The 24,814-nt window shown below is 44.7% G+C and overlaps 1 protein-coding gene across 3 annotated transcripts in view; it reads right to left on the bottom strand.

Annotated features, from left to right (window-relative positions):
* Window positions 1-24,814, bottom strand: part of LOC309523293 (putative helicase senataxin) — a 314,428-nt gene that overhangs the window by 236,477 nt on the left and 53,137 nt on the right. For 2 of the 3 annotated variants that reach the window (XM_082207068.1, XM_082207067.1), the window contains exon 2: window positions 4,716-4,893. In XM_082207068.1, coding sequence (XP_082063194.1) covers window positions 4,716-4,892 — 177 coding nt within the window. In that variant the 5' untranslated portion in view covers window position 4,893. Of the gene's footprint in view, window positions 1-4,715; window positions 4,894-24,814 lie in introns of those variants that run through there. The other variant, XM_082207069.1, reaches the window with a different exon arrangement.

Below are 24,814 nucleotides of genomic sequence, written 5' to 3'. Positions count from 1 at the left end.
GACTTATCCCGCCAGGTTTCAGTGATGCCTATTATGTCATATTTAGTTTGCTGTACCAAGAGCTCAAGCTCATCTTGTTTATTTCCCATGCTTTGCGCATTAGTGTACAGACATTGAAGTCCATTAATCATTCCCCCGTGTCTCTTATTTAAGGATTTTTTCCTCCCACCACTAGGTCTGTGTGCTGTTTGCTCCATTTGGTCTATGACATTTGGATGATCATCTTCATCAATTGATAGACTCCTACCTTCAGGAGCACTGTCTCCCTCCCCCACATTAGTCAGTTTAAAGTCCTCCTCATGAGGTTTCTGAGATTTTTGGCAAAAACATTCTTCCCAACCGTTGCGAGGTGCAGCCCATCGCTTGCCAGAAGTCCATCTTCAAGAAACTGCAGTCCGTGATCTAAGAATCCAAACCGTTCCTGTTTACACCATTTGCGAAGCCAGCTGTTCACTTCCACTATTTTTCCCTCTCTCCCTGGGCCACGTCGTTCAACTGGGAGGACAGATGAGATGACAATTTGTGCATTTAGTTGCTTCGATTTCCTGCCGAGAGCCTCGTAGTCTCTTTTGATCTTCTGGAGGCTATTGCTTGCTGTGTCATTGGTTCCCACATGAACCAAGAGGAAGGGGTATTTGTCAGTGGGTTTAATGATTCCTTGCAGTCGTTCAGTTACATCTTGGATCTTAGCCCCGGGGATACAGCACACTTCCCGAGACATCTTGTCAGGCCCACAGATCACTGCTTCTGCTCCCCTCAGTAGGGAATCCCCTATCACCACTACACGCCTCCTCTTAGGTTTGGTCGGGGTTCTTCCGTGAGCTGTCCGTTCCAAGGTCGCCTGCACATTCCCTGAGGACTGACTTTGCTGCTCGTCTTCATATACCTGATTGACTGTAATGAGGGAGAGATCCTCAAATGGAGTCTGTTCTTCGTCTTCCATGCTAGGGGAGAGGACCTCAAAGCGATTGTGTATTTCAAAACAATCAGAGCGAACCCTGGGCCTCCTACTTCTTTGAGTCACGTTTCTCCATATATCTGGCTCCTGTGTTGGTGAACTAGCCTCCTTCTCAGGGGAGTCCCCTGTCTCTTCCTTGGTGGAGACGGTGTGCTCTGTTGCTTCCAAGAAGAGCTCCAGCTCCCTAATTCTTTGGAGCGTAGCTACACGTTCCTCCAGTTGCTGGACTTTGTCTTTTAAGAGGGCAATCAACATGCAATTGCTGCAGGTAAAGCTGCCTCAACAGGAAGCGGAACATGTTCTGCTTCCAAAGCAAAGTTCACAAACCAAAACACCTACTTCTGGGTTTGCAGCGTTCTTAATCAAGCTGTTCATAAATTAAGCTGTTCTTAAACCAAGGTACCACTGTACTGTGCACAGCTCTGGTTGCTTCACCTCAAAAAGGATATTGTAAAGTTTGGAAACCTTCACCAAAATGATGAAAAGAATAGAGTGACTCCCCTATGAAGAAAGGTTGCAATGTTTGGGACTTCTTGGTTTAAAGAAAAGGCGAGTAAGGGGTGACATGGTAGGAGTTTATAAATGTTTGCATGACATGGAAAAAAGTTTTCCTACCTCTCTGATAACACTAGAATTCATGGACTTCCAATGAAGCTGAATGCTTGAAGATTTAGGACAAATAAAAGAAAGGTCTTCTTCATCCAGCACATAGTTAAACTATTGAACTTGCTCTCACAGGAGGCAGTGGTTGCCACCAACCTGGATGACTTTAAAAGAAGGATTAGATAAATTCATGGAGAAGGCTATCAATGGCTCCTGGCCATGATGACTATGATCTGTCTCCACAGTTGGGAGGAAGTAATGCTTCTGAATACCAGTTGCTGGAAACTACAGGAGGGTAGGGGGCACTGGTGGAGGAAGAGGAGTGTGGGGGGAGTGCCCTGCCCCCGGCAGCGCGATCCCGGCAGGGTGCCATCGCACCTGCCCCCCCGCCTGCACTGGGCGTACCACACTGCTGCGGGTGGCGCATGCCAGCCCCACCCCCGCCTGCTCTCCGCTCCGCCACTGGTAGGGGGCTCTTGTGCTCGGGCCCTGCTGATGGGTTTCACACAACTAACTGTGAGAACAGGATGTTGGACTAGGTGGGCCCCCTTTGGCTTGATTCATCAGGCTCTTCTTATATTCATTAGTTTAGTCTTGTTGTTAGAAGAAGCTGAAATGTCAGAATGTAGTCAGCAAGTCTTGGCACTCCCCGGAACTCTTTTTCAGGGTTAGATAAGTATTAAAATGTGTATGCCAGAAGAATGAGACAGAGGAGAGGAAAAAGCTGGGCATGGTGAAAAAACTCCTCCAAAGTTTGCAGCTGGTAATAGCTTTGTGTATAGCAGACTTAATTAGTTAGATCATGCTTCGTGCAATTCAGATTTTGAGTTACACCAAGGGTGACTGGGACAAAACAAAACTAAGCAGCTGCTCCCACTTGAAAGTCTAAACAGCAACAGTTAATTTGAGCTCTGTTTTCAGAGCAAAGAGGAACTCAGGCGTTTCTTTTTAAGGAGAGGGAGAGAGGAAGAGAGAGACAGACAAACAGACAGACAGAGACAGAGAAACATTAGGGTTGCAAGGGGAAGAAAAGGACTTGCAGGCAATTTTATTTTTCACACAAGGAAACACTTATTTACAAAGTGAGTTAAATGCAGAAAATTTACTTTCATAATTGCTGCAGCCAGCTTATGAGTGCAACTTTAAAAAAATGCAGTATCTAGTGTTCTTTGAACTGAAGTCCGATTTAGATTAATGGGCATGACTAATTTAGGCAGATATATATTTCAATGGGTCTACCTGGAAAACATTGTTGGCTAGAACCCAGCAAGCTATATAGCTAATGTGCTTGTGACACACAACTGAAACAATATTAAATGTATGCTATGCTATGTTATGTATTAACATTAACAGATTTCTGTCCACTCACAGATCCCTGCCCTCCTTTCACATTGCTGTTCCCTGGTCCAAATCCCTGTGTTTTCCCCTCCATTAAGTTTAAGTGAGCAAGTACATCACCCCCAGAAAAAGCTACACCACACTTTTATTCTATGCCAATGGTCAGATCACTTCCTGGTGCAACTGGACTTCTCTGCGACCCTTCCCCTCTGCAGGGAGGTGGGACCGATTGGGATGGTCCGCTCCCACCACTTAATGGAGCCAAATGGCTTCCAGAGAGTGGTAGGGGATGTTTTATCCCATGTTGATGGCCTTTCAGCTGATTCCCTGGTGACCCGTTGGAATGCGGAGTTAACCAGGGCTATCGACTGCCTGGCTCCAAAGCGCCCTCTCCGATTGCATCGAGCCCAGACAGCCCTGTGGTTTCCCCCGGATCTGAGGGCAGTGAAACAATCGTTGAGATGGCTAGAGTGCCGGTGGCGGAAAACTCATTCTGAATCGGATCGGACACAGGTTAGAACTCAACGTCAAGCCTACCAAGTGGCGACGGCGAAAAGGACCTTCTTCACTGCCTCTATTGCATCTGCAGAAAACAGCAGCAGGAGACTCTTTCAGGTGGTTGGCAATCTATTGAAACCACCTTCGTCACCGGGGCCTGGTAGGGACCCCAAGGTCTCTTGCAATGCTTTTGCTAAGTTTTTTGCAGATAAAGTCGCTCAGATTCAGAAGGAGGTAGACTCCACCGTGGGAGCAGGGCCAGGGTGGGAGAGTGCTGGAGTCCTGTCTAGTCATGTTATATGGGATCAATTCCAATCTGTTACCTCCGAGAATGTGGACAGGCTGCTTGGACAAGTGAAACCAACCACCTGTCTCCTGGATCCTTGCCCATCCTGGCTTATAAAAGCTAGCCGGGAAGGACTGGGCGATAATAATAATAATAACAATAATTTATTATTTATACCCCGCCCATCTGGCTGGGTTTCCAGCCCGGACACTGAGATCCAACGCCAAGGGCCTTCTGGCGGTTCCCTCACTGTGAGAAGTGAGGTTACAGGGAACCAGGCAGAGGGCCTTCTCAGTAGAGGTGACTGCCCTGTGGAACGCCCTCCCTTCAGAGGTCAAGGAAAAGACATCTGAAGGCAGCCCTGTTTAGGGAAGTTTTTAATGTTTAATGCTGTATTGTGTTTTTAATATCCGATTGGGAGCTGCCCCGATTGGCTGGGGAAACTCAGCCAGATGGGCGGGGTATAAATAATAAATTATTATTATTATTCTAAGTGAGCTGGAACTGCGCAGTGCTTACATTCCTAAGGGCACCTTTACAGGTCCTATTTCTTACATATAAACCAGCTTTGTATCACTGGCCCATTTATCCAAGTATTGCCTGCTCTGCTTGACCATCAGCTCTCCAGGGGGCAGTCATGTGGGCTGTCTTTTTTTAATTGGAGATCTTATTTTAAGCCAGTTCTTAGGATCATACACCAGGGTGGCTACCACCCACTTTACAGCCCAAAGCAGATTTCAGCAGGCGGGAGGAAGGTAAGGAAGAGATTTGTTTGGCACCCCCAATATTTTGTTGCTGCTGCTGCTTCAAAGTGCTGCACATCACATAGGGGAGGGGGGAATGAGACACCTGATGACATCACTGCGACTTCAGGTGAGCAACCTCTACCACCAGCTGAATCAAGCTACCCACCCCTGAAGCTATCAAATAACTACTGGCCTTCTGCCTGCCCAAATCTGCTATGACTGTCTCTGTCATCAGCCAGCCCCAACACAGCCAGGATATAGTGGGCTATCAATCAAAGCAAATTACCTCATGGAAGGATGGCAACTCATCCTTTGCTTTATGGTACTCATCCACACACTCTATGCAGTAACAGAGATCATTATTGGCTGAAGCAAATTCATTTGCAGGCAATGTAGAGGAAGCATAACTTTTTAGCAGGTTGACGACTGAATCATCAGAGGTGCACCAACGACATGCACCCATTCTGCAGATAAACACAAAAATAAAAAAGAGAAAGAGAAATAATTATTTGTAATTATTTGAAAACACGAACACAGAAATGTTCTGAGTAAAGTTCAACAACATAGAAAGCTGCTTTATATCGAGCCACACAAAAGAACACAGATGAGCCTGACATATCAGGCCAATCACCCATCTAGTCCAGCACCCTGTTCTCAGTTGCCAACCAGATGCCTGTGGGAGACTGACAAGCAACACCCAAGCACAACTGCACTCTCCCCTCCTGCTGTTTCCAGAAACTGGCATTCAGAAGTATTATTGCCTCCAACCATGGAGGCAGAGCATAGCTGTCATAGCTAGTAGTCATTGACGGCATTATGCTCCTTGAATTTGCCCAAACCTCTTTTAAAGCCATCTGATTTGGTGGCCATCATTGCCTCCTGTTGGACCGTTGTGTTCCATCTAACACAATATTGTCTGCACTGACTGGCACCAGCTCTCCAGGGTTTCCTACAGAGGACAACACCCAGCCCTACCTGGAGATACTGAGAACTGACTCTGGGACTGTTTAAATTCAAAGTAGATGGTCCACCACTGAGCTACAGCCCTTCCCAAGTTATCTCAGGGAGAAGCTCCCATACTTGTACATACAAGAACTACCAATACAGTGGTACCTTGGTTTACAACCATAATCCGTTCTGGAGGTCTGGTTGTAAACCAAAACAGGTTCCGGGTTTGACGTGGTTGTAATCCAAAATGGTTGTAATCCAAAGCGGTTGCAATAATAATAATAATAATAATAATAATAATTTATTTGTACCCCGCCCATCTGGCTGGGTTTCCCCAGCCACTCTGGGCGGCTTCCAACAAAGTATTAAAATACAGTGGTCTGTTAAACATCAAAAGCTTCCCTAAAGAGGGCTGCCTTCAGATGTCTTCTAAAAGTCTGGTAGTTGTTTTTTCCGTTAACATCTTGTGGGAGGGCGTTCCACAGGGCGGGTACCACTACCGAGAAAATGAACAAGGAATCTGCCAATGCTTGAAGATAATATAATAAATAAATTCCACAAGATCACAAGAAATGGGATGCGCAAACTTCAGCTTTAGCTATGGATCCTTAATACGCAAACTGTTCTCTGCTTCTTGGATAGGCTTGTTTTAAGACAATTCAAAATTTCTCTCTAATAAAATATAAATATTTACCTCAAATACACATTAAAGCAGATAAAGGCTAGTGAAATTTTCACTTTCACTTTTTAAAAAAATAATATTTATTAAAAGTTTAAGGATTACCGAAAGAAGTAAAAAAAAGAAAGAAAGAGAAAAAGTAAAAATACATAAAAAACACAAGTCACAATACAGCAAAACAAAAACAAAAGCAAAAACAATTAAAAACACATCCAATATTTCCATATCTTTGTCCTTCATTAACTTGTTTCATCGACCTCCTCACACCTCCCTTTTTGTGTTCTAGTTATTAATTATTTCAGCAAATCCTTTCCATCTTTCACTGTTTTCTGTCATTTAATTGTCTTAATTTATTTTAACCTTATCTTACCATTAAAACCCTAAAACTTATTTATACTTAACTCCTTATAACGTTTCTACTAAAGCCATGTAATTTCATTCCAACATTTTTCTAACACTCATTAATTTTACAATATTTCTCTAAATAAATTTTAAACTTTTCTCCAATCTTCTTCCACCGTCTCTTCTCCCTGGTCTCGGATTCTGTCAGTCCTTTCTATCAATTCCATATGGTCCATCAACCTGGTGATCTTCTGTCCGAGGCTCTTAACTCTTTTCCATGTCCCTTCTGCAGATCTTCTTCATATTTATACATGCACTTAACTTTATCTTCTGCTGATCTTGTTCTTAATTTCCTTCCTTTGGCTCTGAGGAGTAGATCTCGGGGAAACTCCAACCTAACAATGTCTTTATTCCTTCTTGACAGGTCAGCCCATTCTCCATAGTCAGAACTAAAGTCCAAGAGATATTTCAGAGCGTTTTTCAAAATCCCTCCGAAGGTAAAGGCCCCCACAACTCCAATCTCCCCCTGACCCAAATCCAAATCCCAAAAGCCAGAACATCCCTGCATAAGGGGATCTATCCAACTTTCCTTCTTCAATCCAAGCGGGACTCCACCCCTCCAAATCTGGCTTTCTCTAAATTCAATCGTAAAAGGCAACAGCTTATATTCATCAAATTGCCTCTGTAAGGCTGGGGCTCTCTCCACTTGTGTTACTTGAGATTTAACAACAGCTTTCTCCCTCGTCTTCTCCACAACTTGCCATGTCAAAGTAGATTCCTGAATCGATTCCTGAGTAGTTTCTGTGTAGGTATTCACTTTTTGTCCCAAATCAGTCATTTTTGTCCCAAATTATCAATTTTAATAGTCATCACATCCATCTTCTCATGAAGCTGTTCCAATAAAGCACTTGTCTTGCAAAATGCAATCACTAAGGCTTCTTCTGTCGACACTCTTGTCCAAGGTCAATCTCTGATTCTCACGGTCTTTAATCTCTGCAGCTGGAAAATTCCCCAGCTCCACTCCTACAACAGTTTCAAAAGCTCCCTCTAGAGGAAACAATTTCTATTTGTATCTGTCTTTTTAAACGCAGATCCAGCAACAAAGTTAGTTTCGATTTTCAGTTACTTTTGCTCCTTTTTAAGTGCAAAAGGAAACAATGGAAACAATATATTTCTCTTATTTAACTATCTGTCAACATACGTTTTATTCACAGTCAATGAACTATCCCAAAACGTCTATCTTACTGGCAGCCCGTTCCCAGGTTCAAAACGGTGGTAATTTATCTTTCTTCACTCTCTCTCCTGCAGGCTTAGACGATCTAAAATCCCCCCCCCTTCTCCTGCTTCCAAGGGGGGTTTAGTAATTTTAACCGATGGAGATTTAATCCTATACAAAAGGCTTTCCAAGACTTTAGCTTGCAATGTCTTTGCTTCAATCTATTTACAAAAGAGGAAGGCGGACTTCCTGTTTGAAACCTTCCCGTTTCGGTGCCAAATTAAGATGTTTAAAGATCCAATTTTCCGTTCTACTCACGGGTAGTTGTTTAAAGTCCAATTGTCCACAGGAAAAAGTCAGCGCTCTCCGGCAACAGCAATGCGGCTTCACTCCGTGAAAGAAGCAGTCGATTCAAAGCACCGCGCCGCTGACCCCATGTCGCTCCGGATCCCCAAAACCGGGTTTCCCCGCGAGTAGGGGAGGCGCAAAAGGTGCCAGCCGAATCCCACGTCCACAGGCTTCTCCCGCCTGTGGTTTTTAGTGGGTCTCACTTTTCCCATGTTTGCATTTACTCTTGGCTTAATCACAGATAACTTTCTAGTGACGCCACCCTGTGTCACTTACTTCCTGTTCTTTGTAACCAAATAATAGTAATCATAATTTTATTATTTGTACTCTGCCCATCTGACTCGGTTTCCCCAGCCACTCTAGGCAGCTTCCTGCAGATAAAGAACACAATAAAACATCAAACATTCCCAATAACCCCCACTACTTTCTTTATATTTATTTTACAGGCAAATATACTGCACAAATCAACTAGGTGGTGGACACATTTGTAAAGCAGCATAAAAGTACTTAGCACCTGGACAGAGATATGCAATAGTAGGGCTGGGCGATATCTGGGTTTCAACTAGAGGACTCCTCTGCTGAGTGCCCGAGGGCCCCATTCCTGCCTCTCTCCACCTGGCCTAGAGCGGGGCCTGACAGGCCCATGAGGACTGCTGCTCAGCAGAGAGGACCTCTTTTTTTAAAAAAACTGTTTTTAAACTGTTTCGATAGCCTTTTAAATTGTGGGGTTTTTTTCAACAACCTCAGATATGCAGATGACACAACCTTGATGGCAGAAGTGAGGAGAAATTAAAGAACCTTTTAATGAGGGTGAAAGAGGACAGCACAAAATATGGTCTGAAGCTCAACATCAAAAAAACGAAGATCATGGCCACTGGTCCCATCACCTCCTGGCAAATAGAAGGGGAAGAAATGGAGGCAGTGAGAGATTTCACTTTCTTGGGCTCCATGATCACTGCAGATGGTGACAGCAGTCACGAAATTAAAAGACGCCTGCTCCTTGGGAGAAAGGCGATGGCAAACCTAGACAGCATCTTAAAAAGCAGAGACATCGCCTTGCCAACAAAGGTCCGTATAGTTAAAGCCATGGTTTTCCCAGTAGTGATGTATGGAAGTGAGAGCTGGACCATAAAAAAGGCTGATCGCCGAAGAATTGATGCTTTTCAATTATGGTGCTGGAGGAGACTCTTGAGAGTCCCATGGACTGCAAGAAGATCAAACCTCTCCATTCTGAAGGAAATCAGCCCTGAGTGCTCACTGGAAGGACAGATCCTGAAGCTGAGGCTCCAATACTTTGGCCACCTCATGAGAAGAGAAGACTCCCTGGAAAAGACCCTGATGTTGGGAAAGATGGAGGGCACAAGGAGAAGGGGACGACAGAGGACAAGATGGTTGGACAGTGTTCTCGAAGCTACAAACATGAGTCTGACCAAACTGTGGGAGGCAGTGGAAGACAGGAGTGCCTGGTGTGCTCTGGTCCATGGGGTCACGAAGAGTCGGACACGACTAAACGACTAAACAACAACAACATAGAGATTCTCTATCTCCAGGCTCTCTGTCCAGTTTGGGGGGGGGGGCCTAGAGTGTTTGTTCCTGGCGTTGGGCAATCAGGACAGATTAGGGATTCTGCTAGTTTACCACCCGCCTCACTGCCCAGCAGTCTCCCTGCCTGAGATGACAGAGTTGGTCTTGGAGGCAGTGTTGGGGACTCCTAGACTACTGGTTCTGGGAGACTTCAACATCCATGTTGAGACAGCTGGCTCTGGGGCGGCTCAGGACTTAATGGCTGCCATGACAACCATGGGGCTGTTCCAACATGTCACCAGCCCAACACACAAGGCAGGCCACACTCTGGACCTTGTTTTCTGGACTGGACAGGAAGAGGGTGATTTGAAGGTGGGGGACATTGACATCAGTCCCTTGTCGTGGTCAGATCACTTCCTGATGAGATTTAGGATGTCAGCACCTTTCCCCCTCCGCAGAGGGGGATCTATTAGGAAGGTCCGCCCTCGGAGGCTGATGGATCCAGTGGGATTTCAAACAGGTCTGGGGGATTTTTCGGCTGATATGACTGGCGCCCCTGTCAAAGCCATTGTTCAGCCCGGACACTGAGGTCCAGCCCAGAGGGCCTTCTGGTGGTTCCCTCACTGCAAGAAGCCAAGTTACAGGGAACCAGGCAGAGGGCCTTCTCGGTAGTGGCGCCCGCCCTGTGGAATGCCCTCCCAGCAGATGTCAAAGAGAAAAACAACTACCAGACTTTTAGAAGACATCTGAAGGCAGCCCTGTTTAGGGAAGCTTTTACTATCTGAAAGACTATTGTATTTTAATAGTTTGCTGGTGCCGCAATCCTCCCCAAGGGCCGATCTCTCTCTTTTTTTAATTAATTTACATCCATACACGATCTTAGGTACATGTACAGCCTTAAATAGTTATAACATTAAATATTGATTTAAACTTGTATTTGTACATACAGTGGTGTCTCATAGAATCATAGAATCATAGAGTTGGAAGAGACCACAAGGGCCATCGAGTCCAACCCCCTGCCAAGCAGGAAACACCATCAGAGCACTCCTGGCATATGGTTGTCAAGCCTCTGCTTAAAGACCTCCAAAGTAGGAGACTCCACCACACTCCTTGGCAGCAAATTCCACTGTCAAACAGCTCTTACTGTCAGGAAGTTCTTCCTAATCTTCTTTCTTGTAGTTTGGATCCATTGCTCCGTGTCCGCTTCTCTGGAGCAGCAGAAACAACCTTTCTCCCTCCTCTATGTGACATCCTTTTATATATTTGAACATGGCTATCATATCACCCCTTAACCTCCTCTTCTCCAGGCTAAACATGCCCAGCTCCCTTAGCCGTTCCTCATAAGGCATCGTTTCCAGGCCTTTGACCATTTTGGTTGCCCTCCTCTGGACACGTTCCAGTTTGTCAGTGTCCTTCTTGAATTGTGGTGCCCAGAACTGGACACAGTACTCCAGGTGTGGTCTGACCAGAGCAGAATACAGTGGCACTATTACTTCCCTTGATCTAGATGCTATACTCCTATTGATGAAGCCCAGAATTGCATTGGCTTTTTTAGCTGCCGCGTCACACTGTTGGCTCATGTCAAGTTTGTGGTCAACCAAGACTCCTAGATCCTTTTCACATGTACTGCTCTCAAGCCAGGTGTCACCCATCTTGTATTTGTGCCTCTCATTTTTTTTGCCCAAGTGCAATACTTTACATTTCTCCCTGTTAAAATTCATCTTGTTTATTTTTGCCCAGTTCTCTAATCTGTCAAGGTCGTTTTGAAGTGTGATCCTGTCCTCTGGGGTGTTAGCCACCCCTCCCAGTTTGGTGTCATCTGCAAATTTGATCAGGATGCCCTTGAGTCCATCATCCAAGTCGTTGATAAAGATGTTGAATAAGACCGGGCCCAAGAGAGAACCCTGTGGCACCCCACTAGTCACTCTTCTCCAGGATGAAGAGGAACCATTGATGAGCACCCTTTGGGTTCGGTCAGTCAGCCAGTTACAAATCCACTGAGTGGTAGCATAGTCAAGACCGCATTTTACCAGCTTCTTTACAAGAATATCATGGGGCACCTTGTCAAATGCCTTGCTGAAATCAAGGTAGGCTACATCCACTGCGTTCCCTTCATCTACCAGGCTTGTAATTCTGTCAAAAAACAAGATCAGGTTAGTCTGACATGACTTATTTTTCAGAAATCCATGCTGACTATTGGTGATCACAGCATTCCTTTCTAGGTGCTCACAGACTGTTTGCTTAATGATCTGCTCCAGAATCTTCCCTGCTATTGATGTCAGACTGACTGGGCGGTAATTATTTGGGTCCTCTCTTTTCCCCTTTTTGAAAATAGGGACAACATTTGCCCTCCTCCAGTCTGCCGGGACTTCGCCTGTTCTCCAGGAATTCTCAAAGATGACTGCCAGTGGTTCTGAGATCACATCTGCCAGTTCTTTTAATACTCTTGGATGCAGTTCATCTGGCCCTGGAGACTTGAATACATCTAAACTAGCCAAATATTCTTGTACTATCTCGCAAATATTCTTGTACTATCTTTTCCTTTTGTCTCGCAAAAGGAAAAGAATCCGTTCTGTGAGTCTCTTCGTCTAGCGGTTTTTTCGTCTTGCGAAGCAAGCCCATTGACGGATTAGCGGATTAGCGCTATTAGCGGCTTATCGGCTTATCGGATAAGCAGATAAGCGGCTTAGCGGCTTAGAAAAAGGGGGGGGAAGGGGGAAAAAACACAGGAACTTGCAAGACATTTTCGCCTTGCGAAGCAAGCCCATAGGAGATTTGTTTTGCGAAGCACCTCCAAAACGGAAAACTCTTTCGTCTAGTGAGTTTTCCGTCTTGCAAGGCATTCGTCTTGCGGGGCACCACTGTACTCTTTTCTTATAATTTCTAACTAAACAAAAATAAACCAAAGTAAAAAATCCAATAAACTAAATTATATGAAAACAGACTTCAGTTCCGGCTGCTGCAGAGGAAAATGTCGGTGTGCTGAGTGTCGTCTGTGACACGGAGCCGGCAGAGAGGCTTTGAGGGCAGCGCCAGAGCTCAGCGCACCCCAAAAAAAACCCCACAGGAGTGTGGGGGCCCAAGGGTTCCTGCAGAGCAAGAATTCTCCCCCCCCAGCACCCCCTGGCTGCTGTTTAGCACACGGGAGAAAAGAGGAAGAGGCTTGAGAACGCTCCAGGCAACAACGCAACCTCCTGCTGAAGCTACGATCCGTCACCAGAAGCAGCAGACCTTCCTAATTAGAGGTAAAAGCCAATAAAACAATTGAAAGGCGCAGTTAGACCATAAAACTTCAATTTGGCGAAACGGAAACAAAATAGGAAGCCAGTTTCCGATCTTTGCGGACAGGCTCTGCAAGGGAACTTTTTTGTGAATGGGACTCAGACCTTGTTTATTGCTATGGAGAATTGCTACAGCTAACTTTGACTGGAAGGATGGTTACATTCTAATGGCTTGCAACTTTAACTGTATCCAGTTACCCAGTGAGATATAAGTGAAAATCTACACAGCTGGAGGTTTAAGCAACTTTATAAAAAAAATTGGAAGAGCTAAAGAAGAAAGGGGGAAGTAAAGACAGGAAGCCTGCAGGGAACTCTTGCACATTTGGGGGGCAACCTCCAAAATAAAAGTAGAAAAGAGCCTGGAACAGCTTCCCAAGTACTCTAAAGTACCCCAAAAAGAAATGGGTAAAGGTACCGTACGGGCCAGTCGTGTCCGACTCTAGGGTTGTGTGCCCATCTCAATTAGGATGCCGGGGGCCAGCGCTGTCCGGAGACACTTCCGGGTCACGTGGCCAGCGTGACAAAGCTATAGCTGGCAAGCCAGCACCAGCAGAGCACACAGAAACGCCGTTTACCTTCCCGCTATATAGCGGTACCTATTTATCTATTTGCACTTTTTAGGGGTGCTTTTGAACTGCTAGGTGGGCAGGAGCTGGGACCGAAAGATGGGAGCTCACCCCGCCGCGGGGATTCGAACCGCCGACCATACGATCGGCAAGTCCTAGGCACTGAGGTTTTACCCACAGTGCCACCCGCGTCCCTTTAAAAAGAAAAAAGAAGAAATGGGAGAGTTCTCCAAATAAGATTTGTTAATCAAAGCCTCAGCTGCTTGATAACTGGAACTTTAGTTGCCTGTGAATTTGCGATTTGGAAAACAAGACTACAGCCATGGGATTAAAAATAAGAACTAACTAAAAGAACCTACAAGTTATGGAAATATTGCAAACCACCACCATTTGAGAGACTATAGGTAGATAAGTATAATTTAAAGAATAATTTTTTCTCTGCTGGTTTTTTATTTGTTTTGTGCACGCCTTTTGTTCCAAGACAATATTGGAAATTGGACTGGCCTAATATATCTTTTAATTTACCTCCCTTGTTCTTGGAATATTAACTGGTCCCCCCCCCTTATTGTTAAATATTGTATTTACATATTCTATGTTACATGTTTTATTGAACGTTTCCCCTTTTTTTCTTTTTTTTATCTTCCTTTGCTTAGGGGATAAAAGTGAATGTGAAAGTGTGACGGGGAGAGAGATAGCTGACAAAAGGGAAAGGGAAACCGGGAGAAAGCTGGGAGGGGGTGATAGCTGTACAGCCGAACAGATTCAGAGCTGGCAGGTGTGACCTTGAACAACTCATACAATACTTGGAACCAACAGATAAGAAATGTCGGGGCCAGACAGAATAACAACACGTAAAACAGCAGCTTCGGTTGCTGCTGCAGCTGCAAGATGGGCCAATGTACAGGGCGATAATGGGGGGAAAGGCGACAAAGAACAGACAGACCCTTTTGCACTGCAGCTTTTAGAATTTAGGAAAGAGATGATGAAATCAATGCAAGAATTTACACAACAGGGCCGTAGTGACATGGAAAAATCTAATTTATCATTGAAGGAACAAGTACATAGAGATGTTGAGAACTCAAACAAAGTTCTAAAAGAACAGTTTGGGATATTGGGAGATAAGGTTAGCAATTTGGAGACAAAAGTACCGTAATTTTCGCTCCCTAACACGCAGATTTTTCCTCCTAGAAAGTAAGGGGAAATGTCTGTGCGTGTTATGGAGCGAATGCCTACAGATGGCGGGGGAATCTGCTGCAGTCGTGAGCAGTCCGTGGCTCACTTTGAAACAGCAAAGTGGGTGTAAGCGGCTCCTGTCAGCTAGCGGAGCCGGGGAGGAGGGAGAGAAGCAGAGCGGGAGTTAGCTGCTTTAAAACAACCCCTGCTCTCTGTCCCTGCCTGCAGTTTTTTGCTGTCCGATTTTGGATTAGGCACTGTAGGGGCTGTGTGTGTGTGTGTGTGTGTGTGTGTGTGTGTGTGTGTGTGTTTGAGCTATCGTTCTCCTCCTCCTGCTTCCCCTTCACTCTCCCTGCGCCCCTAGAATTGACACTCTTGTGTGTCTGTGTGTGTGTGAGGGCTCCTTCTCCTTCTCTTGCTTCCCGTTCACTCTCCCTGCGACTTTAGAATCGACACTCTGTGTGTCTGTGTGTGTGTGAGGGCTGCTTCTCCTTCTCTTGCTTCCCGTTCACTCTCCCTGCGACTTTAGAATTGACACTCTGTGTGTCTGTGTGTGTGTGAGGGCTCCTTCTCCTTCTCTTGCTTCCCGTTCACTCTCCCTGCGCCCCTGCGCCCTTAGAATTGACACTCTGTGTGTCTGTGAGGGCTCCTTCTCCGTCTCTTGCTTCCCGTTCACTCTCCCTGCGACTTTAGAATTGACACTCTGTGTGTCTGTGTGTGTGAGGGATCGTTCTCTGCTTCCCGTTAACTCCCCCAGCGACCCTGTGACTTCCAGCGCCCTGCGACTTTAGGGCCAGTTCTGTGTGTGTGTGTGTATGTGTGTGTGTGTGTTGACCTCACTGCGCTTGTTGGGGGAGAGTGTTGGTCGCAATTTTTCTTGATTTGTCTCAGAGTGGTTACTATCGTGGTTTCCTTGCTGGGGAGGAGGGAGAGACGCAGAGCCTGCTTGTTTTAAAGGAGCAAAGCCGGAGAGGAGCCTCTTCTGCATTATTAGCAGCATCCTTCTCCACACCCCCCATGTGTGCTCCTTGTCCCTTGAGTGCTTTTCCTTCCCTCCCCACTTAAAACGTGGTTTCAAAGCACGGATCCACATGGATCCTCAGGATTTTTGCACTGGGTCACCCCAAATTCACCATCAGATCACATAGCATGTCCATGGCTACAGCTTGCACCAAAAAACACACGCACCCACTGTTTCATGGGGCCGCAATGGCGCAAAAACGTGGTTACAAAGCATGGATCCACATGGATCCTCAGGATTTTTGCATTGGGCTACCCCAAACCCACCGTCAGATCACATGTCTGTGACCACAGCATGAACCACAAAAATCATACATCCACTGTTTCGTTTAGAATATTTTTTTCTTGTTTTCCTCCTCTAAAAACTATGTGCGTGTTATGGTCAGGTGCGTGTTATAGAGCAAAACATACGGTAGATAAATTAGAAAAATTAAGAGAGGAAGTCACAGACGTAAGGGAGGAACAAAAAGGGATGTCAGGATCAGGAGGGCTTTAAATTGACTAATGTGGGGGAGGGAGACAGTGCTCCTGAAGGTAGGAGTCTATCAATGGATGAAGATGATCATCCAAATGTCATAGACCAAATGGAGCAAACAGCACGCAGACCTAGTGGTGGGAGGAAAAAATCCTTAAATAAGAGACACGGGGGAATGATTAATGGTCTTCAATGTCTGTACACTAATGCGCAAAGCATGGGAAATAAACAAGATGACCTTGAGCTCTTGATACAGCAAACTAAATATGACATAATAGGCATCACTGAAACCTGGTGGGATAAGTCCCACGATTGGAATGTAATAATGGGGGGATACAATCTATTTCAGAGAAACAGACCAGACAAGAAAGGAGGAGGAGTGGTGTTATATGTCAGGGATGTGTATACCTGTGAAGAGATCCAAGATTTAGAACCTCAAAGCCAAAGTGAGAGCATTTGGGTCAAAATTAAGGGAGAGAAGAATAACAGAGACCTCATTGTGGGAGTTTACTATAGATCCCCAAGCCAAACGGAGGACATAGATGATGCCTCCCTGGAACAGATGGCCAAGCATGCAAAAGGAAGGGAGATAGTAGTAATGGGGGACTTCAATTACCCGGATATTTCTTGGATGTCAAACTCAGCCAAGAGCATAAGGTCAAACAGATTCCTCACTGGCCTTGCAGACAACTTCATTGTCCAGAAAGTGGGAGAAGCAACAAGAGGAACAGCCATTTTAGATCTGGTCCTAACCAATGTTGATGACCTGGTTAGTGGGGTAGAAGTGGAAGGATCATTAGGCGCGAGTGATCATGCTCTTGTGAAGTTTACTATACAGCGGAAAGGAGCAGCCAAGCATGCTAGGACTCAATTTCTTGACTTTAAGAAAGCCGACTTCATAAAACTTAGGGAAGTGCTGGGTGCGATCCCATGGACAGTAATACTAAAAGGAAAGGGAGTTCATGATGGCTGGGAGTTTGTTAAGAGGGAGATAGTAAAAGCACAACGTCAGGCAATACCAATGAGACGGAAACATGGAAGGTGCCTTAAGAAGCCAGGGTGGCTATCTAAAGAACTTTTAACTGAGTTAAGATTAAAAAAGGATGTGTACAAAAAATGGAAAAAGGGGGGAAACCACCAAAGAGGAATTCAAACAAATAGCCAGCACGTGTAGACACAAAGTCAGAAAAGCTAAAGCACAGAATGAACTCAGGCTTGCTAGAGAGGTTAAAAGCAACAAAAAAGGCTTTTATGGGTATGTTCGTAGCAAAAGGAAGAACAAAGAAACAGTGGGGTCACTCAGAGGAGAAGATGGTGAAATGCAAACAGGGGACACAGAAAGGGCTGAACTCCTCAATGCCTTCTTTGCCTCAGTCTTCTCCGATAAAGAAAACAATGCCCGAGCTGAAGATTTTGGAGCAAATGATTCAGCAAAGGAAACACAGCCCAGAATAACTAAGGAGATAGTACAAGAATATTTGGCTAGTTTAGATGTATTCAAGTCTCCAGGGCCAGATGAACTGCATCCAAGAGTATTAAAAGAACTGGCAGATGTGATCTCAGAACCACTGGCAGTCATCTTTGAGAATTCCTGGAGAACAGGCGAAGTCCCGGCAGACTGGAGGAGGGCAAATGTTGTCCCTATTTTCAAAAAGGGGGAAAGAGAGGACCCAAATAATTACCGCCCGTGCTCGCTTCGGCAGCACATATACTAAAATTGGAACGATACAGAGAAGATTAGCATGGCCCCTGCACAAGGATGACACGCAAATTCGTGAAGCGTTCCATATTTTTTGCACCAAACGAGGGGAAATCTGAATTCTTTAAGAAGTTGCACGAGACCTTACTGGATTATTTGGATTACAACTTAATTTTGATGGCGGACATGAACGGAGTAGTATCTACAAATATGGACAAACCACAAAGACTGGTGGTCTCTAAAGATGGGAGACTACCAAAGACTTTCTTTGAAATGACTGAAAACATGGACTTGATTGATATCTGGAGAACAAAGAACCCTCTCAAGAGAGAGGGAACTTTCTTTTCTGAAGCTATGATGACATGGACTAGAATTGACCAAATATGGGTTACTAGTGGGATGGCTCCAAAGATAAAGAACGTGGAAATCTGCCCAAAAACCTGCTCCGGCCACAATGCTGTAAAGATGGAGATGAAGTTAACAACAGCTGGCTCCTTCAGATGGAGGATGAATGACACCTTATTCAGAGATGAAGAGGTCTACAAAAAGGCCCCAAAAACTTTGAGAGACTATTTCGAAATAACTTTAAAAACAGATGTTGAAAAAAGAGTAATTTGGGATGCAAGCAAAGCTGTTATGCGAGGATTTTTAATACAACAAAATACAATAAAGAAGAGAAGCCAAAATGAGAAAAAGGATAAGATTTTGGAAAAGATAAAAGAAGGAGAAAAGAAATTGAGATCTAAACCAAAGTCCCAAGAGATTTTGAGAGAAATTAAGTTATATCAGACGCAATACATGGAATTGATGAATCAAGAAATAGAATGGAAGATCAAACAAATGAGACAAAGGACATTTGAATCTGCAGATAAATGTGGTAAACTTCTGGCTTGGCAATTGAAGAAAAGACAGAAATTAAATACGGTTACAAACCTAGAGGTTGAAGGAAAGAATATCTATAAGCCAAATGAGATTAGAAACTGCTTCCAGAACTATTTCAAAAAATTATATTCGCAAGGGCCGCAGAAAGAAGGGGACATAGAAATACAGACTACAAAAATTTCTCATCAAAGTAAAATAGATCTGAACCAGAAAATAACTGAACAAGAGATAGAAGGTGCCATTCAAAACATGCAACCAGGCAAATCTCCAGGACCAGATGGGTTGACTTCCAGATATTACAAAGCTTTGAAGGAGTGGTTATTCCAACCTCTGAAGGAAGTCTGCAATGAAATTTTAGAGGGGGAAAAGGCACCAGAATCGTGGAAAGAAGCTTATATTACACTCATACCGAAAACAGAGACTGAAAAGACTCAGTTTAAGAACTACCGCCCTATATCATTACTCAATGTGGATTACAATTTTTTTGCAGACATTTTGGCAAAAAGATTGAAAAAAGTATTGGTGGAAGAGATTCATAAGGACCAAGCAGGCTTTCTCCCAAGAAGACACTTGTCAGATAACGTGAGGAATATAATAGACATTTTGGAATTATTAGAGGTGAACATAAACACTAAAGCAGTGCTGATATTTGTGGATGCGGAGAAAGCCTTTGACAATATTTCTTGGAGTTTTATGAAGAAGAATCTACATGGGATGGGGGTAGGCCAAGGATTTGAGAATGGTATGGGTGCAATATATTCAGAACAAAAGGCTAAATTAATTGTAAATAATGTGATAACGTAAGAATTTAAAATAGAAAAGGGACACGACAGGGATGCCCAATTTCCCCATTACTCTTTATATCAGTCCTGGAGGTTTTGCTAAATATGATTAGAAGAGACCAGCTGGTTAAAGGGGTACAGGTCGGAGCTAAACAGTACAAATTGAGGGCCTTCGCAGATGACTTGGTACTTACTTTACAAGAGCCAGAAACTAGTACGAAAAGGGTTTTAGAATTAATTCAAGAATTTGGTCAAGTAGCAGGATTTAAGTTGAATAAACAAAAAACCAAAGTATTGGAGAAAAATTTGACAGTTACTGAAAGGGAGAGGTTCCAGAATGAAACAGGATTAATTGTGGTTAAGAAGGTGAAATACTTGGGGATTAATATGACATCTAAGAATGTGAATTTATTTAAAGACAATTATGAGAAATGTTGGACAGAGGTAAAAAAAGATCTAGAAATATGGTCAAATTTGAAGCTTTCCTTGTTAGGCCGAATTGCTGTTATTAAGATGAATGTATTGCCGAGAATGTTGCTTTTATTCCAAACATTGCAAATTGTGGACAAGATGGATTGCTTCAAGAGGTGGCAGAAAGATATTTCGAAGTTTGTCTGGCAGGGCAAAAAACCCAGAATAAAATTTAAAATTTTAACTGATGCAAAGGAAAGAGGGGGGTTTGCCCTGCCGGACTTAAAACTGTACTATGTATCAGCAGCTTTCTGCTGGATGAAAGACTGGCTACTTCTTGAGAATACAGATATCTTGGACTTGGAAGGTTTTAATAATGTATTTGGATGGCACGCATATATATGGTATGACAAGGTTAAAGCTCATAAAGCTTTTAAAAATCATATTGTCAGGAAAGCATTATATAATGTTTGGATTAGATACAAGGATCTGCTGGAAAATAAAACCCCAAGGTGGTTGTCCCCAGTGGAGGCAAAAGCCGTGAAAAAGCTCAATATGGAGGCCAAATGGCCAAAATATTGGGAAATTTTGGAACAAGAGGGAGATAAATTGAAATTACAGAGTTATGAGAAATTGAAGCTTAAAGTACGAGACTGGCTCCATTATTACCAAATAATGGAGGTTTACAAACAGGACAGGAAAATTGGCTTCCAGGTGGAGAAATCAAAATTAGAAACAGAACTGTTAGAACCCAATACTAAGAATCTGTCAAGAATGTACAACTTGTTGCTGAAATGGAATACACAAGATGAAACAGTTAAATCAGCCATGATTAAGTGGGCACAAGACATTGGTCATAACATTATGTTTGCTGACTGGGAACAGTTGTGGACCACCGGTATAAAATTTACGGCATGTAATGCCTTAAGAGAGAATATTATGAAAATGATTTATAGGTGGTACATGACCCCAGTCAAGCTTGCAAAAATCTATCATTTGCCTGATAATAAGTGTTGGAAATGTAAAGAAACTGAAGGTACTTTTTTTCACCTTTGGTGGACGTGCCCAAAGATTAAGGTCTTCTGGGAAATGATATATAATGAAATGAAAAAGGTACTTAAATGTACTTTCTCTAAGAAACCAGAGGCCTTTCTCTTGGGCATTGTCGGCCAATTGGTGTCAAAGAAAGACAGAATTTTTTTAATGTATGCTACAACAGCAGCAAGAATACTTATCGCAAAGTATTGGAAGACACAGGATCTACCCACCTTGGAAGAATGGCAGATGAAGGTGATAGACTATATGGGACTGGCTGAAATGACTGGCAGAATCCGAGACCAGGGGAAAGAGACGGCGGAAGAAGATTGGAAGAAATTTAAAATTTACCTTAAGAAGAATTGTAAAATTAATGAATGTTAAAATGTTGTGGTTATAGAAAGTAAGGGATTACAGCTGTAAAAGATCAAGTAAAAGAAAAGAAAAGGAAAAATTGGATAAGATTAAGGGGAGGATTTGCTGAAACAAATTTGGGAATTGGAATGCAGAAAGGGGAGGTATGGGGAAGTCGGCAAAATAAGTTTTAAGAAAAAAGGATATGAAACTATACATGTTTGTTTTTGTGTTTGTATGTTTGTATTGTGTATTGTCTGTGTTTATATAAATTGTGAAAAAACAATAAAAATTTTATAAAAACAAATAATTACCACCCAGTCAGTCTGACATCAATACCAGGGAAGATTCTGGAGCAGATCATTAAGCAAACAGTCTGTGAGCACCTAGAAAGGAATGCTGTGATCACCAATAGTCAGCATGGATTTCTGAAAAATAAGTCATGTCAGACTAACCTGATCTCGTTTTTTGACAGAATTACAAGCCTGGTAGATGAAGGGAACGCAGTGGATGTAGCCTACCTTGATTTCAGCAAGGCATTTGACAAGGTGCCCCATGATATTCTTGTAAAGAAGCTGGTAAAATGCGGTCTTGACTATGCTACCACTCAGTGGATTTGTAACTGGCTGGCTGACCGAACCCAAAGGGTGCTCATCAATGGTTCCTCTTCATCCTGGAGAAGAGTGACTAGTGGGGTGCCACAGGGAGTGCTCTGATGGTGTTTCCTGCTTGGCAGGGGGTTGGACTCGATGGCCCTTGTGGTCTCTTCCAACTCTATGATTCTATGATTCTATTCTATGAAAAGCTTCCCTGAACAGGGCTGCCTTGAAATGTCTTCTAAAAGTTTGGTAGTAATTTTTCTCTTTGACATCTGGTGGGAGGGCATTCCACAGGGCGGGCGCCACTACTGAGAATGCCCTCTGCCTGGTTCCCTGTAACTTGGCATCTTGCAGCGAGGGAACCGCCAGAAGGCCCTCGGTGCTGGACCTCAGTGTCCGGGCAGAACGCTGGAGGTGGAGACGCTCCTTCAGGTATCCTGGACCGAGGCCGTTTAGGGCTTTCAAGGTCAGCACCAACACTTTGAATTGTGCTCGGAAACGTACTGGGAGCCAATGTAGGTCTTTCAAGACCGGTGTTATATGGTCTCAGCGGCCGCTCTCAGTCACCAGTCTAGCTGCTGCATTCTGGATTAATTGTAGTTTCTGGGTCAGCTTCAAAGGTAGCCCCACATAGAGCGCCTTGCAGTAGTCCAAGCAGAAGATAACCAGAGCATGCACCACTCTGGTGAGACAGTCCGCGGGCAGGTAGGGTCTCAGCCTGCATACCAGATGGAGCTGATAAACACCTACCCTGGACACAGAATTGACCTGCGCCTCCATGGACAGCTGTGATTCCAGAATGACTCCCAGGCTGCACACCTGGTCCTTCAGGGGCACAGTTACCCCATTCAGGACCAGGGAGTCTTCCACACCTGCCCGTCTCCTGTCCCCCCAAAAAAGAACTTCTGTCTTGTCAGGATTCAACCTCAATCTGTTAGCCGCCATCCATCCTCCAACCGCCTCCAGGCACTCACACAGGACCTTCACCGCCTTCACTGGTTCCGATTTGAAAGAGAGGTAGAGCTGGGTATCATCCGCATACTGATGAACACCCAGCCCAAACCTCCTGATGATATCTCCCAGCAGCTGCATGTAGATGTTGAAAAGCATGGGGGAGAGGACAGAACCCTGAGGCACCCCACAAGTGAGAGCCCAGGGTCTGAACACTCATCCCCCACCACCACTTTCTGAACACGGCCCAGGAGGAAGGAGCGGAACCCCTGTATAACAGTGCCCCCAGCTCCCAGCCCCTCTAGACGGTCCAGAAGGATGTTATGGTTGATAGTGTCAAAAGCCACTGAGAGATCTAGCAGAACTAGGAAACAGCTATTACCTTTGTCCCTAGCCCGCTGGAGATCATCGGCCACTGTGACCAAGGCAGTTTCAGTCCCATGATGAGGCCTGAATCCCGACTGGAAGGGATCCAAATGGTCTGCTTCTTCCAGGCGTGCCTGGAATTGTTCAGCAACCACTCGCTCAATCACCTTGCCGAAGAATGGAAGATTTGAGACTGGGCGATAGTTGGCCATATTGGCAGAATCTAAATACCGTATTTTTCTCTCTATAACACGCAGATTTTTTCTCCGAAAAAGGAAGGGGAAATGTCTGTGCGTGTTATTGAGCGAATGTGTGGTCCCTGGAGCCGATGGGTGCGAGTGGAGGCAAAAATCAGGCAAAAATCAAATCGCGTCTCGGAGAAGGGAAACCTGAAAAGAGGAAGCGGCTGCTTTCCTGCATTCTGCCTCAGGGTCTTACTGCCCACCCTCCTCTGTTTCATTGCTGTGTTTCCTCAAACGGAACAAAGAGCAGGGAAAGCCCCTCCCCTCCAGGCAAGCAGAGGGGAAAGCAGAGCGTCCTTCCTTCTAATTCCTCTCCTTGCTCCGGTGCTGCTGCTGCTGCATCTAGGGACTCGCAGGCAGCCGGGAAACATGCAGGTGGGAGAGAGAGAGAGAGAGAGAGCGCGCGCTGGCTGGCTTGTGTGGGTGGAAACTTTTGCCTTCCTTTCCTCACGTTATAGCCCTCTCCTGCATTCTTAGCCAGCTGCTTCTCTGCACACCCCTCTTGTGCTCCTTGTCCCGTCTGTGTTTTTCCTTCCCTCCCCACTTAAAATGTGGTTACAAAGCATGGATCCTCAGGATCTTTGCATTGGGTCACCCCAAATTCACCATCAGATCACATAGCATGTCCATGGCTACAGCCTGCACCAAAAAAATCACGCACCCACTGTTGCCTGGGGCTGCAATGGTGCAAAAACGTGGTTACAAAGCATGGATCCACATGGATCCTCAGGATCTTTGCATTGGGTCACCGCAAATTCACCATCAGATCACATGTCTGTGGCCACAGCATGAAGCACAAAAATGATACATCCACTGTTTCATTCAGAATGTTTTCCCCCTTGTTTTCCTCCTCTAAAAACGATTTGCGTGTTATGGTCAGGTGCGTGTAATAGAGCGAAAAATACGGTATGTTTTTTTAAGAAGTGGTTTGATAACCGCCTCTTTCAGCGGGTCTGGGAAGGCTCCCTCACAGAGAGAAGCATTCACCACCCCGCAGAGCCCATCGCCCAGCCCTTCCCGGCTAGCTTTTATTAGCCAGGATGGGCAAGGATCAAGGAGACAGGTGGTGGTTTCACTCGTCCAAGCAGCCTGTCCACATCCTCGGAGGTAACAGATTGGACTTGATCCCACGCAACTTGACTAGACAGAACTCTAGCACTCTCCTGCCCTGGCCCTGCTCCCACAGTGGAGTCTACCTCTTCCCGAATCTGAGCGACTTTATCTGCAAAGAACTTTGCAAAATCATTGCAGGAGATCATGTGGCCCATACTGGGCCCCGATGTAGCAGCTGGTTCTGCTAAATTGCGAACCACCTGAAAAAGTCTCCTGCTGCTGTTTTCTGCAGATGCAATAGAGAAGGTGAAGAAAGTCTTCTTCGCCGTCGCTACCGCCACTTGATAGGCTCGACATTGAGCTCTAACCTGTGTCTGATCCGATTCAGAATGAATTATCCGCCATCGGCGCTCTAGCCGTCTCAACAATTGTTTCATTG

Source organism: Podarcis vaucheri (assembly GCF_965113315.1).
Source record: "Podarcis vaucheri genome assembly, chromosome: W".
Lineage (NCBI taxonomy): Eukaryota > Metazoa > Chordata > Lepidosauria > Squamata > Lacertidae > Podarcis > Podarcis vaucheri.
This window is presented reverse-complemented; position numbering and strand designations above follow the sequence as displayed.